This window comes from Crassostrea angulata, chromosome 2, assembly GCF_025612915.1.
Source record: "Crassostrea angulata isolate pt1a10 chromosome 2, ASM2561291v2, whole genome shotgun sequence".
NCBI lineage: Eukaryota > Metazoa > Mollusca > Bivalvia > Ostreida > Ostreidae > Magallana > Magallana angulata.
Window position 1 is genome coordinate 35,871,402 of NC_069112.1, and position 18,157 is coordinate 35,889,558.

The 18,157-nt window shown below is 32.5% G+C and overlaps 1 protein-coding gene across 1 annotated transcript; it reads right to left on the minus strand.

The window, feature by feature from the left end:
- Positions 1–1,642: 1,642 nt before the first annotated feature.
- LOC128174264 (uncharacterized) lies at positions 1,643–17,781 on the minus strand. Its single transcript, XM_052839856.1, has 6 exons — positions 17,722–17,781; positions 17,492–17,582; positions 6,312–6,542; positions 5,633–5,887; positions 4,356–4,490; positions 1,643–3,606 (listed from the first exon to the last, which is right to left on the minus strand). Exons 1-6 carry the CDS (start codon positions 17,779–17,781, stop codon positions 3,431–3,433), a joined length of 948 nt encoding a protein of 315 aa, XP_052695816.1. The 3' UTR covers positions 1,643–3,430.
- Between the last annotated feature and the right edge of the window lie 376 nt (positions 17,782–18,157).

Consider the following 18,157-nt stretch of genomic DNA (forward strand, 5'->3'; position numbering starts at 1 on the left):
TAATGGCAAGATAGAAGAGTGCTATTATGGTTAAGTGGTGTAATTGATAGTGCACATTACTTCTATTTCTTTATACCCTTACATTGTATTAATCAGTTAAATATTAATCGCTATACCTATTGACGTTCGACCATTATTGACAGGACATAGTTTTTATAAATCGGGTTTTGTCTTGAGTTGTCAGAGGTTTTGCATACTGTTTAGTTTTTGGTGTGCTACCTTGCAGTTGTCGGTGTGTTTAGATAGTGTTTGTTTTTGGTGATTGTATTGTATTCTCAGATACAGCATTTTAGTCACCACATATCTCATATAAACCACAGTTTAATACACATAAGCCCATAAAAAAATTCCAATATATATACTACAGTGTAGATAAGTTTTCCTATTTATTTCCATTTCAGTGTAATCTCATACAGAAATCTAATCGGGATCGGCGACTATATTTTTGAGAAATTTCGATCGAGCTCGAGCTTCGCGATATTCGTAAGCGGTGTTTCTAGTGAAAACAAGTCGAGTATTTTCGTGTTTATTTGTGTTCAGTATATGATTTAAATTTGTTTATTTCAGCCCAGCATTTTACATACAGTATTAGGTAGACTTGATTAACTTGTATCTTCTATTTCAGGTGATCAATTACTTTTCTTATCGCAAAATCTGTATTTATTTGCATTGAATTCTGTTTGGTCAGATCAGCTGATATTTTATTTGAGTTTGATTGCTTATATAATTAAATCAATGGATGACTCTTGTTTTTCAATAAACAACAACAATATGAAAAAAATAATCAATAAATTTATCTACATATGTACAAAGAAATTATAAATCATAGTTCTCAACGGGTTTCCATAATCTCGACTTTCCACCACGTTCCACCACGATACACCACGCTCCACCACGATCCACCACGATCCACCAAAATCCACCCAGTCCCCTCAGGTTAACAATAACTTAAGAATTATAAAATTGGTCAGCTACAATTAACTCACAATTTTCAAATAAATCATTACAAACATAAGTTTTATGCAAACCCACTAATAGCTATTACTTTAAAAACAAGTAGATTAACGACATTATAGTACACACAGTAATACGTTTTTGTTCTTGTAGGTGAATATGATCAAACACGTTCCAGACAATTTATGTAATAAATAGCAATACAATTCATAAGCCGACACAATAATCGTAAAGTTAAACTTACTGAGTTGTGGCAATAAAAATACAGAAAATGTAGGCAACCAGGTCTCGCAACGCCAGTGCTAACAAAATCCACACAGGCTGCATGTTCCCGAGATCACGCAGCAGGGGAGACACAAGAGACACACCCAAGTTCGCACAGCAAGGGTTTAACATACACGAAAATCCTGCTCGGCGTCCAGACCTCTTCTCACAAAAGTCAGCCCACACCCCATATATATATATAGTCATATATATATAGTCATATGTATAGTCATATATATAGTCATATATATATATATATATATATATATATATATATATATATATATATATATATATATATATATATATATATTTATATATATAGTCATCAAACTAACCAAACAAGTTTTACTACTCTAGATACTAAATATAGCGACATCCGGCAACACCCCTTATAAGCTTCTTTGTGAACCTACCAAACAGGTTCGAAGAGAATCCCAATCTAAATATAGTAACATCGAGAGCGGAACAACCCAGTAACCAATAAAGCGTAAATAAATGAACGATAAGTTAGATCTATAAACGATAACTCTAACATTAAATATAGTAGATAAATATAGAACCAATTATAATAAAAAAATGTCATTGGCATAATTTCTATTGTGACAATGGATTATCTTTTAAAATGCCGGATTGGTCCTTTATAAATTCAAGCTTTAATTACTTTGCAGACTTCAAATGAAGTAAATACAGAAATCTATTTCTGATGTTGTCAAATGTTGCATCGAATTGTCGCAGTAACTCCGTACTTGCGTACGAATTGACAAAGATGTAGCACCGACATTTTAGCGCGCATCAATGTTATGCACCGCGTTCTTGATATAAGAATTATTCTTAAATGGTTTAACTTGTAAAACGTATTAAATTGACATTGAAAATACATTGTTAAGCCAATTTTCGTTTCGCAAAATAATTCTGAAATTTATACTCGAATCTGATTGGCTACAGGATGCAGGATATAATAGGATAGAACTTAACTTTTATATTTCTATCATGTATCATACATCCTATCCTATCCTATCCTTGTCAACTTTCAGGATAGCAGCACTGTATACTTGGGCTCGGGTCGAAAACATAAAGCGGGTTCAGTAAGCATAACCCTCTGTCATGTCTTTCTTACCCCGCCTACATATATCTTAATACATGTATTTTAAGACAGTAACCATTTATTTTCTTTTAATGACCATTATTATGTGATGTTATATATTTAGTTATTACTTAAATATGTCTGAATATTTTAATAATACTATTAAGTTTACCATTTCCGCCTTTGTCAAATAAACAATAGCCATTGTTTGACAAATATGGGAAATTGGTAATACAAAAATAAACCAACTTTGATAAGACCCCAGGAACAAACCAGAAGCTAAAAGTTTTTGTTTTTTTTAATTTGCCCCGTTGATGCCTTTTAGCAATAACTTTCATATGTAGAACAGAAAAAAAATGCTAAGGCAGACTTTTTTAAAAAATGGAAAAATGAACAAAATTAATAGATTTCAAGCAAAATCCCACAGGGTCGTATGCCAAAAAGTAATCAACTTTGAGATGACCCTTAAACATTTTATGTTGTAAATTTCTGATTTTTTCATCTTAAAATAATATTTTTGTAAGTGAAATGCATGTAAAAAATGTCATTAAAATATCAAGGACAGAACAAATTAGACCCGGCCTCGTAAAACATAGTCATCTACCTACCATCACAAACAGATTGTTAAGAAGAACAGATATGAAAGTAATTAACAGACATAGAACACGTTGCTGAAAACATAAGACCCTGCAATAAAAAGCATGCAATTTGAAAAACAAAAACTTAAAAGTATTTATAAGAAAGCTAGTCTCTAATCGTTGGTAAAATACATGCGTCCGAAACAGAAATGAGTGGTTTCCATGTGCTCATTGTTAAAAATGATTTCAGCTAGTCTGCTAAGGTTAAAATACCGATGATACATCTTAAAACCAGTTAGCCATCTGCCATGGGTGTCGTGTGGCATCATTGTAAAAAATATTGATCGCTTTATCAAACAGTTCTTTTTCGCAGTTTTCTTTTCTCTGTGAAGCGGTTAAAATATACATCTCTATCGCTAAATGTCAGATATATAACCATGTATAATTTAATTTCATATTCATAGTATATTAGTTCACTGTGTGTAGAAAGTTTGAAAAATGAAAAACATAAATGAAACACATAACGCATAATGCAAAAGACATTATATTAAAATGATAGGCCAGGCACAAAAGTACCTGAATTATCACTACCTTCATGACATAAATATCCCCTCCAACCTTCAATACAACCAAACTCACAACTGCCGTTGACGTTATTACAGCATGTACATGTTTCATTACATCTCTTTGCACAATTTTGTCCAAAAAATCCATAGGGGCAAACTGATGTGAAAATAAAAATGAATATGTGACATTAGAGGTACATATATCTATCTATCTATCCATCCATTTATCTATCCATCTATCTATCTATCTATCCGCCCCTCTGTTCAAGATGCTTTTAACTTATCATTTTGATAGGATTCTTCATATTTGCAGTATTATTAATATTATTAATCTTATTAATATTATTATAAATATTTAGATTGGTATGTCATGAACCGAACTTATCCGCTCAAAAACCCATTTAACTTAGATTTTCTTTAATACGCCATCAAACATTTGTTATATAGGATTAAAACAGTCTTATAAAAATATATAATTTGTTTAAAGAGCTGTGCTTTATGCTATCACATTTTTTTTCTTTTAAAAGGAATTATACATCAATTACACATTACATATAACATACTGTTTGCAAATATAGCTCTACATCACATGGCTTTCTTAAAGGCGCAAACATTAGGTTTTGTAATGTTGTCAAAAATACGCATGAGTGCTCCAACATCAGAATCAGTTAGATGTTTTGGACAATTGGTTACAATGAACTCTATAAAATATATGTTAGCTTTTTTATTCACCTCGAAATGACAGATAAATATTAACTGTTTAGCCATACCTTTACCCTAAAAAAATATTTTTAAGTCACGTATAATTATTTAACACATTTTGGTTTTAAGACTGTGCAAAAATATATGTTATAAGAATGTTGGTAATATGCTTTGATGTTTTTATAAAGTCAGTTTGGAATTCACCTGATTCACAGTGATGACCTCGGTACCCAGGTTTACAGCCCTGACAGGTGCCCGTCTCTATGTGACAGTACTGACAGTTTACATCTGGACAGGATATTAAACAGTTATTTCCATAGTATCCAGTTTTAGGGCATCCTTTGAATAAGAAAGTAAATAGTGTTATAATTTGTTACATCTTTTTATTCTTTTTTTTATTTCTATTACTATTTTTGGGGAAAAGGGTGAAGTTCTAAAAACGGGTTTGCATGTTTTAGTAAAGGAAACCTGAGGATAATTTGAAATGTTTTAAGCCCATAAGAATGTTTGTAACAATTGAAACTACTATTTTTTAAATGAAAAAGAGGTTCATGGTCATAAACAGTCAGTTTATGCAATCTTAAAAAGGGTTTTTAAAATGGCAATTTGATGCACGCACTTGTATAAAAATAAAAAGACAAGCTTAAGCGAAAGAGAAAAATATAGGGTTGATCAAGAAAAAATTTAGTCAGGTAATTTTAAATTTTTATTCAAATAATTACTAAGTAGAAAGTAGAAAACTATTATTAAAAAAATGTATGAACCAAACTACGACATTACGAGCTTGCGGGTTAAAACTATTCTGTTTTCATTGTTTTAGGTGACAGTGTTTAATGCATGTTCACACAGGTTCCTTACATTATATAATAGAATAGTGAGGTTTAATATTGAAATTAGTGTATGCTAGTATATAAATCATGAATTTACGAATGTACATGTACATGTACTTATCATACCATTGGGTACTTGTATCTTTAGGTTGTTTTCATAAAGTATGATTGCTAAAAAATACAGCAACGTGTGTCCCTTTTTTAGTAATTTTATGTTAACCTGAATTCTTTAAAGTCCATATCAATCAAATTGATTTGCTTTTACAGGAAATGTGATAGTACCGCCCATATGCAATTGATTTGAACAATATTCTATTCAAAAGACTGTACACCTTTTAATTCATCCTCCTTGCTATTGACGGTTAATCGTATTCATCAGTGTTTATGGGGAAAATATTTACATTTTTAATTATTAATATATACACAATTTTTCATAGTGTGTCCAGTATTTCAAATGCTGATATACATCAAATCTTTATTTGAATTTAGAAAGAAATTAAGTTTTAAAATTCCTATTTTTCAAACGTAACACACAATTTTAAAGGGTTTGGCGAAGTAAGACTTCACTACATGTGATATGCATGTATACCTCATCCCCCTAATTTCGTTATAAAGAGAAACATTTATTATCCTTGCATATACATCACTCACCATACACTTCAACTTCACAAAGGTCACTCTGAGCGAATGGAGAATAATCCTTTGGGTAGGTTTCACCGGACAATCGCTCGTTGTAGTATATGACATATTGTCCATGTATAGGACACGTGATGGTGAGATTAGCAGGTATGGTATCTAGTGTAAAAATGTTGTTCTTGAAACACAGAGTTCCTTCTAATTTATCTGTTGTGTTGGATATATACACTGAGAGTCCCAGAAAGGACGGTGTGAAGAGATTCGATGCACCTGTATACGAAATAACATGTTGCAAAAATTCCATAAGACAAAACCGAAATGAATATTTTATTATATTAACCAGAAAAACTACTTACACATGAAATGAATTAGTACAAACTAAGGAAAAGCATTTTTTTTTCTAGCAGAGCAGCTTACCAAAAGAAATTCAAATGCACTTCAAAAGAAACTGTCACAAATTCACTGTGCTAAAAACTGTTAATTTTTCTTAAATACTTGATAACTAACCGGTGTATTTTGTTTGAATTATATATTTTTGAATTATTTTTTTTTTCAAAACGCTTTAAAGAAAAGGAAAGAACCTGATATACTAAACGAAAGGTACCTTTATAACAACCGAACAGTTTAATAAAACAGGCTATGATAAAGGCTAACGGAAATAGAATAGTAAATTTTTAATCGTTAATATTTATACCCCATGGTCTTTGTCCCACCATATAATAGATGGTTATGTGATGAATGCTTCGAATGTCTGTCAGATTCACCCACCAGGTTGCGGTTTCTCTGCCAGCTGATGCAGAACATTGACCCCCATCCCATGTTAGGTCAGATTTTCGCCCATCTACAGCATTACGCGCATTGCTTGTGTTGTCATTTAGGATCAGCCGGTGCTGCAGTTGGGCTGGTTTGTTAAGGGCAATATTAACTGAAAAATAAAATATTTAACATTTCAAATCTCCTTAGAGCATCTTGGCATTTAAACTAAAATAAAGAATTGGGGAAATAACAAATAAAACAGGAGATTCTAGCCGATATTAAATATGTATAATTTACTTTTATATCGAAAGTGTTTCAGTGTTATAATGCCGCAAAAAGTTATATTGCTTTGAAAATATGATACGTGTACCTTAGAACAAATATAAAGTAGTTACGTTTATGGCAGTACTAGGTTAAAATTATGCGCCTTCGGTGCAAGGTATTACGTATAACTTTAAGAACATCCTTTTGTTGTGGTAAAATGCAAATGCACACTTGAAGATCAAGTACAAAGTCTCTCATATAGCAATGTTATTCTTTGAAAAAAGTTAATATGAATAACAGTTTCTTAATATTTCAACAAATAATTTTCAGAAGCTTTTCTTAACTTCTTTAAACACTACTAATAAAACGCACAAGCTGCTAGAAAGAGAATGATGGTTGTAAGGTAGTTAAATACTGTTCATAATCGTCATGCTAGTAAGCAAGTCTCCAGTTAATTATCGTTCTATCAAACCGTTGCTAGTAAAGATAAATTATTAACGATAATACATACATAGTTAGTTTTTGAAAATAATTTAAAACATATACACGGCATGTCTTTTACACCGAAGAGCTATTGAAGGACTGCTTACATGATCATAAAGGAAAATTACATTAAGACTATTTGTTACAAACATCTTATTGATACATCGTCTTGATTAAAATATATAATTAACATGTATGCTTCGGACATTCTGTCTGGTGGATTATATTGTAACTCTTTTAAAACCCCCGTCTTATCTTATAAAAATCGGCAAACAAAAAACTGGTTGGCGTTCGATATTGTGGATGTTTTTCTTCAATACATAGAGTACCCCCCTGAAAAACCTGCTATATAGTTCCCCCCCCCGGGGGGGGGACCTACAGTATACATGCATTAGTTTTCCCCCAGAGTAAGGTTTCTCCCTCACAGTTTTGGATAAGATTTTATGAAGATTATTCATCAAAACGCAATACAGATTAAAATAAATGTTTTTATAACCCTAGGTTGCTTCCTCTGTACAGGCTGAGTTTTGCTTTGCCATTTTCAATAGACAATGTTGAAAATTGAACAGACGTATCATGGAACACATAGAACTTATTCTAGGTATTTTTTGGATAAATTACCTGGTTTGACAAAATGGCGATATGTAGAATTTTGTATTCTGGATTTGTAAATAGAAAAAGAATTTTTTAAACAAATCTAACAGTATATATATCTGTTTTTGCAATTTTGTTCATGCTTAAGCCCTGTGTATGAAAATCTTTGAAAGTATTGATGGATTGCTCCAAGTCGCATCTTAAAGGGGCATGGTCACGATTTTGGTCAAATTTTATTTTTATATTTTTGTTATTTACAATGCTTTAGAAATGCATTTCTAATGATCAAATTAAATCTAAGAGTAATTCGTAGAGTTAAAAGCACGATACAGGGCTCACAATTCTTTAAAATGTAAACAAGGCTCGTGCCCTGTTTTTGTTTACATAGGTTCAATATACCAGTAAAAAAAATTCAAGCTTATTTGTCTATTTTTTTATTTATTCTAAGCATAGATAAACAGTTCCTAACGTTTAACACATTTGTTTAAGCTTTAAAACTGAAATTTTTACTTCAACTTTCAAAATGTAAACAAACGCTTTGTTTACATAGCGATGATTTTCAAGCTCTGTAACTTGCTTATAACTCAGCAAATGACACTCAAATTTCGGTTGCCCATTAAAATGCCTTTCTGAAGCATTGTAAATATTTAAATCGGAAAAAAAATTTTGACCAAAATCGTGACCATGCCCCTTTAAATATGTATCGCCTACATGTACAAGTATATAGAAAACTGATAATTATGAAATGGTTTTAATCAAAGTGCAATGAACAAGAAATGTTTTTTTTTAATATGTTCGACCTACAAATGCTGTGCTATAATGCGCATATGTGCGAACTAAATAAATTGGGACTTTATTTGAGTTCTAGTTTTGTATAAATTCACGTTGATTTGAACGAACAAGTAAGTGCATAGTTATCGCAAATAAGGGGGAGGGGTAATTAAAAAAATCTTGATACGCGAAATAATTTTTTTTAAACTCCAAAATCATGAAAATCTTATTTCGTGGAGGGGAGGGGGGGGGCTAGTATATCTGTTCATTGTTCATTTTCTTATTTTCATTTTAATTTTTTCTATGTTAGTTTAAAAAAGATATGCGCAAAGAAGTAGGAGGAGGCAGCCCCCCTGCCCCTCTCCCCTCCCGCTTGAAGCTTCCTGACTGAAGAAATTGTAAATATATATATATATATATATTAGATTAATCTTTGGTGCTACAGGGTTTTTTCCAGAGTTATTTAATATTACGTGTAGTGTTATTATTACGGACGGATTTAACATATCAGAGAGTTCTTTGTGACAGTTACATCCTACCGTCACCTGAAGCAATTAATTTCTGTTTAAGCTGTAATATTTGTATGGTTTATATAGGTTTGATATGAAATGCAGAATGTGTTTTTTAATTAAAATTGATTAATGTTCATTTTTATAAAATTTCTGAGCGACAGTTCCGGTGACTTTATAAATGGTTTCTCCTAAGGTCACCCGCGTTCACTCCGAGTTATAACTAAAATCGCTTCTTCTTTTAAATATTTTAAAATTGACAAATTGCATTTCAATATGTTTTAGTGGTTGACAGTCATTTTAAGGACGTTTCTTAAAAACATTATTAGTCCCCTACCGGTTTTTACCGGAGGGGACTATAGCTTTCCTCTGCGTCCGTCAGTCCGTCTGTCCGCCCGTCGGTCTGTCCCACTTCAGTTTTCTACACTTTCTTCTTTATGCGTTTAAGTAATAATATGAAATTTGCTGAACAGCTTCAAAATGTCAAACTACAGATCAAGTTTACAATTTTGTAGCGTCTGGTTGACATATTTTCGAGAAAATTAATTTTTTATATTCCAATTTTTTAATGTTCGGGTTCGATATTCTGCGTATTAGTGCATTGTTTTCACAATTTCCACAAACCGGTAGGGGACGTGTATTGCTTATGCAATACTCTCAGAATGCCTGTGTAAACTGTATTTTTAAAGAAACAAAGTGATTAGAACCACATTTTTTTGCATCTTTCTTACCGTGCAACAGAGTTTTCCACGGTTTTTAAAACTTAAAATTTCACGCATAAACAACTTTTTGTAGTATATGTTTTGTCATCTTTCACTTCCGAAGTAAGATGTGAAAAACTTTATTAAGTTTTATCATCTCAAATATTGCAAATTACTACCACGAATAGTCCAGCATAAAATTTACTATATAGGAGGTTTTCGGTGGGAGTAATCTGGCTATAAAAAGGGTAGTAATCTTACCACAAAGTCAGCTTTCAGTGGGGGAATACGGCTATGTAGCCACTTTTCCGGGGAAAAGATGGATAGGAGGAAAAGGCACTACATAACACCGGTTATAAGATGATGTTCTAAGGATTTTAGAAAAAAAAATAATATGGATCTGGTTGGGACTTTTTGAATTAGCCGATAGTGAGGGATGTTTGTTTTAAGGGGAGCCTGTATATTAACGTTTTACTAAGATTTTCTAAAGATAAGGTAAATCATGGGATCGTCTTACTGTTCCTGACAATATTTACGCAAATTACTACTAACACTAGGTCATATTGTTTTTCGTCGAGTAGGTACATGTACATTCGTAAATTAATGATTCATATAAATACAGTGTATATGCCCTGCCTCTCGGTCTAGACACCTCATGAATTTCTTGTTCAAACTAAATTATAACGTTTACACAATAGTAATTTATCGAATCAAGTAGTTTAAGGCGGTCTGATCATTTGTTTTCTTTTTTTACTTTACGTAGAACTTTTGCATTGACAACTAAAGATAACCTGCTAGTATGTCATTTCCTGAGACGCTATTAAAACAGTATAATTATTTGGGATTTATTTACAATGGTTTTATCGGTATAAATGCATAAACATTTTGTTATGCGCGGTAGATCGCATGTATTTGTTGCTTTATAATTAAAAAAAACGAATTGTTCATCAAAAACATTTACAAGTAATAAAAAGTCATGAATTTGAAAATATGAATATTATCATATATTAATTATTTGTTTTCAGGCGTCGCTAAGAAAATAAAATGATTTAACTCACCATAAGCACTTGTGATTGCAAAAACACCGACAAGTAAGTACAACGATCTCATAGTCATGACGAAGTATGTAAACTGGAATTGTATCACAAATTCCACACTATATAACGGTGTAAAAATTACGAAATAAATGATAGCATTATAATAAGTAACAAAACTGATGTAACATAGCAGGTGCATCTCTTGCTGATATCGTTACTATTTTAGTTTAGTCGTGCTTAAGAAAATTGCTCAAAAACACATGGACGTGAGAGTGCAATAAAATAACATATTTAAGTATTTTAAAATAACGCAAAAAACATTTATGGTAAAGATTTTAAGCATGTAACTGTCGACTGCATAGGAAGCATGCCTTGAAATCCCTTGTTACATTATTAGTTTGGAGTAACAATAAGTTATAATTACCTCCAAAATGAATATATATATTTTTAGAACCGTGCTTACATTTGTTTGTTTATTTAATCAGAAAGTATAATTTTCGTTTCCTTAATGTTCTTTTTACCGATAATAAAGAATAAATTATGTTAAGTTAGTGTATTCATGTATTAAAAGGTTAACTCGCGGAACGAATGTTCGCTCAATTCGCTGAAAAAAATTCGCAAATTTAACATCTAGTTAAAAAAAAACGAATTTGGCTATTCTTAACATTAACAATTACTAGCTGGAAAATTGAACAACAATAAACGTCCTATTAGCTAACATGCTTTAATTTTGTTTTCTTCATCTACTTCTAGTTTTGACAAAATCTGACAAAGCGTACATAAAACAATTTGTATTTAATTACCTCTTTAAAAAAATAAAATAAACCACAAGATTTATGCAAAAACTTTTCTTTGATTTCTTTAGCACATTTTTGTTATTTTTTATTATTTATTTTTATCATAATTCAATTTTCATAATACAAACATATAAATGAGCCAATCGCTTCTGCATACATCATATATTTTCAAGGATACAACGTATATTAAACAGTAATATAAAACAATTGCATCAACATTGAATACATAATGAACGTTTACACATTACCATAGTAAGTGATATACTGTTTCCTCAAAATTTTATTTTGCATAATTTTCGCAAATCTTTGAATGTTCCCACAGTTCGATTTAAACAAGGACAGAAATAATTCTTATCAGTTATGATCATCTATTTAGGTTCTCGTAATCTAATGTGAACAAGGAAGAAACAAATCATCGTCAATTACAACATATCTGTCACTAGTGCGAACTGTGGACAATAGTTTGGGAATCATACGACAATGATCGTGCTATCTCACGGTCACCATCCTGTCTATAATTTTCAATTAGTAAGATCATGAGAAATGGTTTTGGAGAAATAACACAAATGTCAAGTTAAAACAAGTATTCCTTTTAAAGGCATGATTGGCAAATATAATATATTGATAGCTAAAAGCAATCATCATAATCAGTTTGATGTAAAATAATTAAATAAGTATTGTATTTTTACAACATATAGAATATTTTGAATATGTACACTATAATTTCATCATTATAAACCGTCAACAAATTTAATTTTGAAATAAATTTGGGGAAAGCCGTTCGTAAAGTCCTTGTCTAGTTTTACATTTTTAACGTAATTATTAAATGTTAATGTATCTTCTCCTTCAGAATACTGAATAGGGCTCTTCAAAGAGCATTACAGTACACGCAACGTTATTTTTTACAAGATAAACGATAGGATAGGATTCACGCACGATAGGATAGCATTAACGCACGATAGAACAGTATACACGCAAAAAGGATAGGATTAGCGCACGATAGAACAGTATACACGCACGATATGATAGGATTGATACACGATAGGAAAGGATAAACGATGTTCATGCTAAACGTATGATCGCTTTAAACGATATTTACGAACAAACTGATAATGGCAGGATTTGAGAGAGAACACGTACAAATAAAGATTTACGTGGAATTTCTTTTTAGTAACTATTGCGGAGTTGTTAAGCATCGCTGCATTTATAGAATGTATAAAAATGACCAGTTAATTTTTTTTCAACTAAAATTATGAGCTTTTATGATCAATAAATTTTCTGTATTTTTAAAATTGTTTTCATTACCGAACACCCTAGCCGACCGCCGCGAACATTTCAGCCCGAGATTAAATCACTCGGAAAATAACGGGTTTAATTATATAAATCCAACTCTTGTATAAAGTAATTAAAATATAAAATCTATCATAAGTACATTTTTTTCTGTATAAGAAAATGATGCATTAAAAACGAATTATTACAGTCAAGTTAAATAAATATTTACGCAGATACACATTCCGCGTACGATTTGTTAACATTGTTTTCATCACCACACACCCTAGCTGATTGCCGAGAACATTTCAGCCTGAAATCAAATATCACACGGAATATAACGGGTTCAAAATACAACTCGGGTTTTAATCAAATATAAATTATATCATAAATAGTTTTGTTTATGTAAAATATGATGCATCAAAATTATTTTGCATAAAAGTTAATGTTTACGCAGGTATACACTCTGCGTACGATTTATCATATTCGATTTACAGGTAAATACGTTACCTTGTTCCTAAGAACTTCGTTTTTCATTTTCAATGTTAACAGATATGATTTACATATAATATTGGTTAATTTGATCTAAAAAAAATTTAAAAAAAATAGTATCCTGACGGAATGTTAGAGAGGATTTACAATTCTTGTTCAATAAATATTCGTATACGGCGCACCAAACGAGTTGCAACTTAGTAATAAATTTACTTGCTTATGAAAAGGCACGAAACGATTAACACGATAGGATAAACGGAAGAATTGTTGAAATGAAACGATAAACCTGATAGGATTAACGCACGATATGATAGGATTAACGCACAATTAAACAGTATACACGCACGATAGGATAGGATTGATACACGATACGATAGGATAGAATTGTAAAAAATAACGTTGCGGGTACTGTACCACGTATACAAAGAAAGAGTTGTATTAAAATAATTTACAGCTGACATGAATTCATAAAAGCATTTGGTCGCCATATTAGTTTTGATCGCTCCTCTACTGCCACTGGGGTATATATACCGGTTGAGAAAGTTACGGTCGGTTGCTTTCCGATCGAGGCATTCGCGTTGCTCGGACTTCTAAGTGCATGAACTACACATTGTAGTAAAATGTAGTAATAAAGAATAAAAAAACAACAAATAATGAAATACAAATTTTTAAATATATTTATTCTTTGAAAGGATTCTAAGTTATCTGTATTATTTTGCACATACAGTGCTGCCTTACTTCGCATGCACATCGAACACGTGGGTCGTTCATACAGAGTGCATAACGTCTGCATCTTCTTGAAAACCCCGGCGACACTACATCCAACACAGTAGCTAAATGATAGTAAATCCAAGAAAGTAACAACGTTTCCATCCGTTCCTACAAAAACGCCCCCATTTCTAAAATCCATGCAATAATTGACATTGCTCGATCTGCCACAGTGTGTGATTTGCGCATGTGCGATGTGCCTGGATTTCAGTCTGTCTTGTTTCGTCGTTTATTGGATATATCTTGCCTGTGAAAAGGTTGTCATATTATTTTTGTTCAAAACGCGTTTTTACAAGTCTTTTCGTCCAAGGTAACGTGTTCGGGTGTATGAAATTCCTCAATGCGGTGAAGCATGAATAGTGCGCTCGGTCTTATATAGGGGGTGTGTAGCGATGAGCAGAACAATAGAAATCGACAACTAATATGGCGGTAGTCGGAGATAAAAGGGAAATAATGCGTATTTATGAATTCATGTCAGCTTTAATGAGACTGAAAAACATTGAATGCCATCATAACTTGCTATTGAGGTCGCATTATAACGTGACCTTATTTATAAATCAAACCGTCTTCCTAGCTACTATTATGCAACATCAATTGATCGAGGTCAGTTCATGGATCATCTTCTTATGATTGAGGTCAGTTCATCGAGGTCAACTGTATTACTGAATGAATCTTTCGATCGAAATTCTTACGCATGAGACAAAATGTGCATTCTTGAATTAACAGGTCGAACTGTATTTTATGTATGTTTGCATCTCTTCAGGTAAATGAATTGAAATAAAACTGAGTAAAATGTTATATAAATACTAAACCAAACTTCAAGTTTTTATAAGAACTACTTATGCAAGCGGAATGTGTGCGCACGTGGAAGCATTTGCTGGATGCATCATATGGACACAACAGTGATCGGCCGAAGCCGATCACAAAAAATCAACCTTTTATGAAACACCTAAAAGAGTTAAACATTTTAGTATAATCATACATTTCATTATATCAAAAAGCTATATTCTATTGTGACTAGAAGATATCTCGCCTAGGTGTTGGAAATAACAGTTTTACAATAGTTTGTGTTGTATTTTTACTTCATATCTTGTAAATGCATACACTGTGTTCTAGTTTCTTTTATAATTTTTTTTAGCCATTTTTGAAACTACAATCAAAAAGCCACTGCCTCTATATTTATACACTCTAAACTGAAATTGATCATATGTGGCCTAAATTTGTTTTGTTTCTGCTGACGGAAAGAATTACAACAAACTTTGGTTTTGGTTTTGACTGTTTGTTCCGTATGCAGTTGATTGTAACTTGAAATATGTGTTCTGTTAAATGTCAAGCTTCAACACCATTAACTGTCAAATAGACTTCTAATATAAAATGGGGGGAGGGTGGAAGTTTTATTTCTGTAAATTTCGATGTTGTGACCTTTAAGTGCAAGAAACCCGTGAACATCTCTTTATGATGTGAACAGAATAACACGCGATGTTCATATAAAAGTATGTAGCCCCCCCCCCTCCCTTCCTAATACCTATAAATAACGGCATTTTCTAATAAACTATAAAATGCGTGGATCAGAGTAACGGCCTGTAGTCTGGTCCTTTAAGGTGTAAAAAATCTTTCAACGGCAATTAATCTTTTTTTTTTCACCATCATATAGTTTTCTAACATAGCTATGGTGTGATGAGTTTGAAAAAAAAATATGTTGGCCTTCGCGGAAATAGCTTTAAGTAGGCCAAAATGGCAGGTCAGAATGGCGGACAACCAAACTTCATATCTGTCTCATAATATTTACTCATTAATGACAAAATACAAGTTGCTGTCCTTTAAAAAAGGACCGCAATACGTGGACAATTTGCATGTGTTTCCAACGAAAACGTGAAAGCCTTAAAATTATCACAGATTCCACCGACTCCAGCCCCCTGCTTTTAACTACTAAATTTGTACTTTGTATTATGTACACTGTATATATATATAGAGTTGACTTTAAATCTCAGAATATTTAAAAGGGTTCATACTTCTAAAATAATAAATATCATGATCTATATTAATGAAGATTGCATGTATAGTATTAGGCATTCGGCGAATTCTACTATTTGCGCACACATTACGCTTCGCACTACTTTGTTAATTATGCAGTGACAGCTTTGTGATTTTGATAAATTTTTCTTGAGATTTAAACTTTTATACAACCATCTATTATGTATAGTCACATAATTATTCAATCATACTTAAATACTTTTAATCGGGAAGTACTCGATCTAGCCTCGCCTTCTATAAAAGTAAAGTTCAGCTACGTGGGTATTCGGAAAACAACAAAACATTGCAAATTATGCTATTTGATGCATGCTGTAGTTTCGGCATAACATTACCTTATTTCATAATACTGGCAGTTTATATCACATGCCGATTATTTCTCTAAAAGAAATATTTTGTCTCTGTAATGTTTACCGACAACTTTACAATTACAGCGCCTTTGAACTTACATGTGCATATGGCATGGAATCCCGATCCCGATTCAGATAAACCTGTGCTAGCCTGGTTCCCTGAGCTACCCATTACGCACACGAACCAGGCTAGCTCATGCGCAGACTGAATTTTCCCCATAGCACCCGGTTTAACCTCGCTTATATATTTTCTGCGTGGACCTCAGGGTCCACGCAATAATGAATTAGTCCATGGAGAGGACGCTGCTGAATCACCTAAAGTAGAATGGCTTCAGTGATAGACCCATATATCCACAAACACAATGCTGGATTTAGAAAGGAATAATCATGTGCAGATCAAATTTTTCCTTGAGGCAAATTTTAGAACAGAGCAATGAATGAAACACTACTTTATATGCTAACTTCATTGACTTTGCCAAAGCGTTTGACGGTGTACATTGTCCCGCGTTATGGAAGATCATCATGCATTATGGCATCACAAACAAGATCATCTCCTTCATACAAATGCTTTATAAGAACTTTACACAAAGGTGACCTGCGGCACAGAACTGTCATACAGCTTCATAATCCAAACAGAGGTGCGACTAGGATGCCTGCTATCACCGCTGCTCTTTAATATTTGCATAGATTTGATTATGAAAACCACCACCAGACAGGCCAATAAAGGAATATCCTGAACATTACAACAGTCACTCAAAGATCTTGACTTTGCAGATGACATTGCTTTACTAGCACAGCGACATCACGATATCCAAAGTAAAACTGATGACCTTGTCAAATACAGCAGAAAGATCAGATTTAAGATAAATGATAAGAAAACAAAATTAATGAAGATTAACTTTAAGAGAGACATTGAAGTTACAGCAAACAGCAACATAATAAAAGTGGTCAATGCTTTTGTATACCTTGGCAGCAAGATCACACCCATGGAGACTCTACCATAGACGTTCAATAAAGGATAACAAAAGCCCGTACGAACTTTGCAAACCTACCGAACATCTGGTCATCCAACCTCAGGACTCCAACCAAAATCAAGATATTCAAATCACTCATAATTGGAGTCTTCCTATATGGTTCTAAGGCCTGGAAGGTGAGAAATACCATCATACAAAAACTAGACATCTTCCAAGCAAGATGCCTCCGCAGATTCAATTGATTAAAGTTGTGTGTTTGAAACAGTTCTTGTTTCGCTTTGTTTTGTTCAGTAGACACATGATCTCACCCAGCATGGTTTCCATTTCTTCTTCAGACAGGTTCCCTGCATTGCTGAGGTTATGAGCATATCTCTAGATCAGTAGCCGGCTTCTTAATCAGGATGTAAGGTGTTTGTTCCAACCAAATCTTTTTGAACTCAGATAAGCTCACTTGTCTGTCATTTAAAAATAAACCTAATTATGCATAGTTTTCATGACAAACAATTTTCATTTTTATGTCTTCAACAATGCAACACTTTCTGACACCTATACTACTTATCAAATATGTATATCAAACTTAGTAATTAGGATGAAGTTTCATGTAGAGTTTCCGCAGTGCGAAATGTTTTATTATATTGATTCAGCAAGTATTCGTTAGTTTTCATTCAGCTGAAACTTAAGTGTATGGTTTCTTGTGGTTTCTGCAATGCGGAAACCGAAATTAAAATATATGAAACGTTGTGT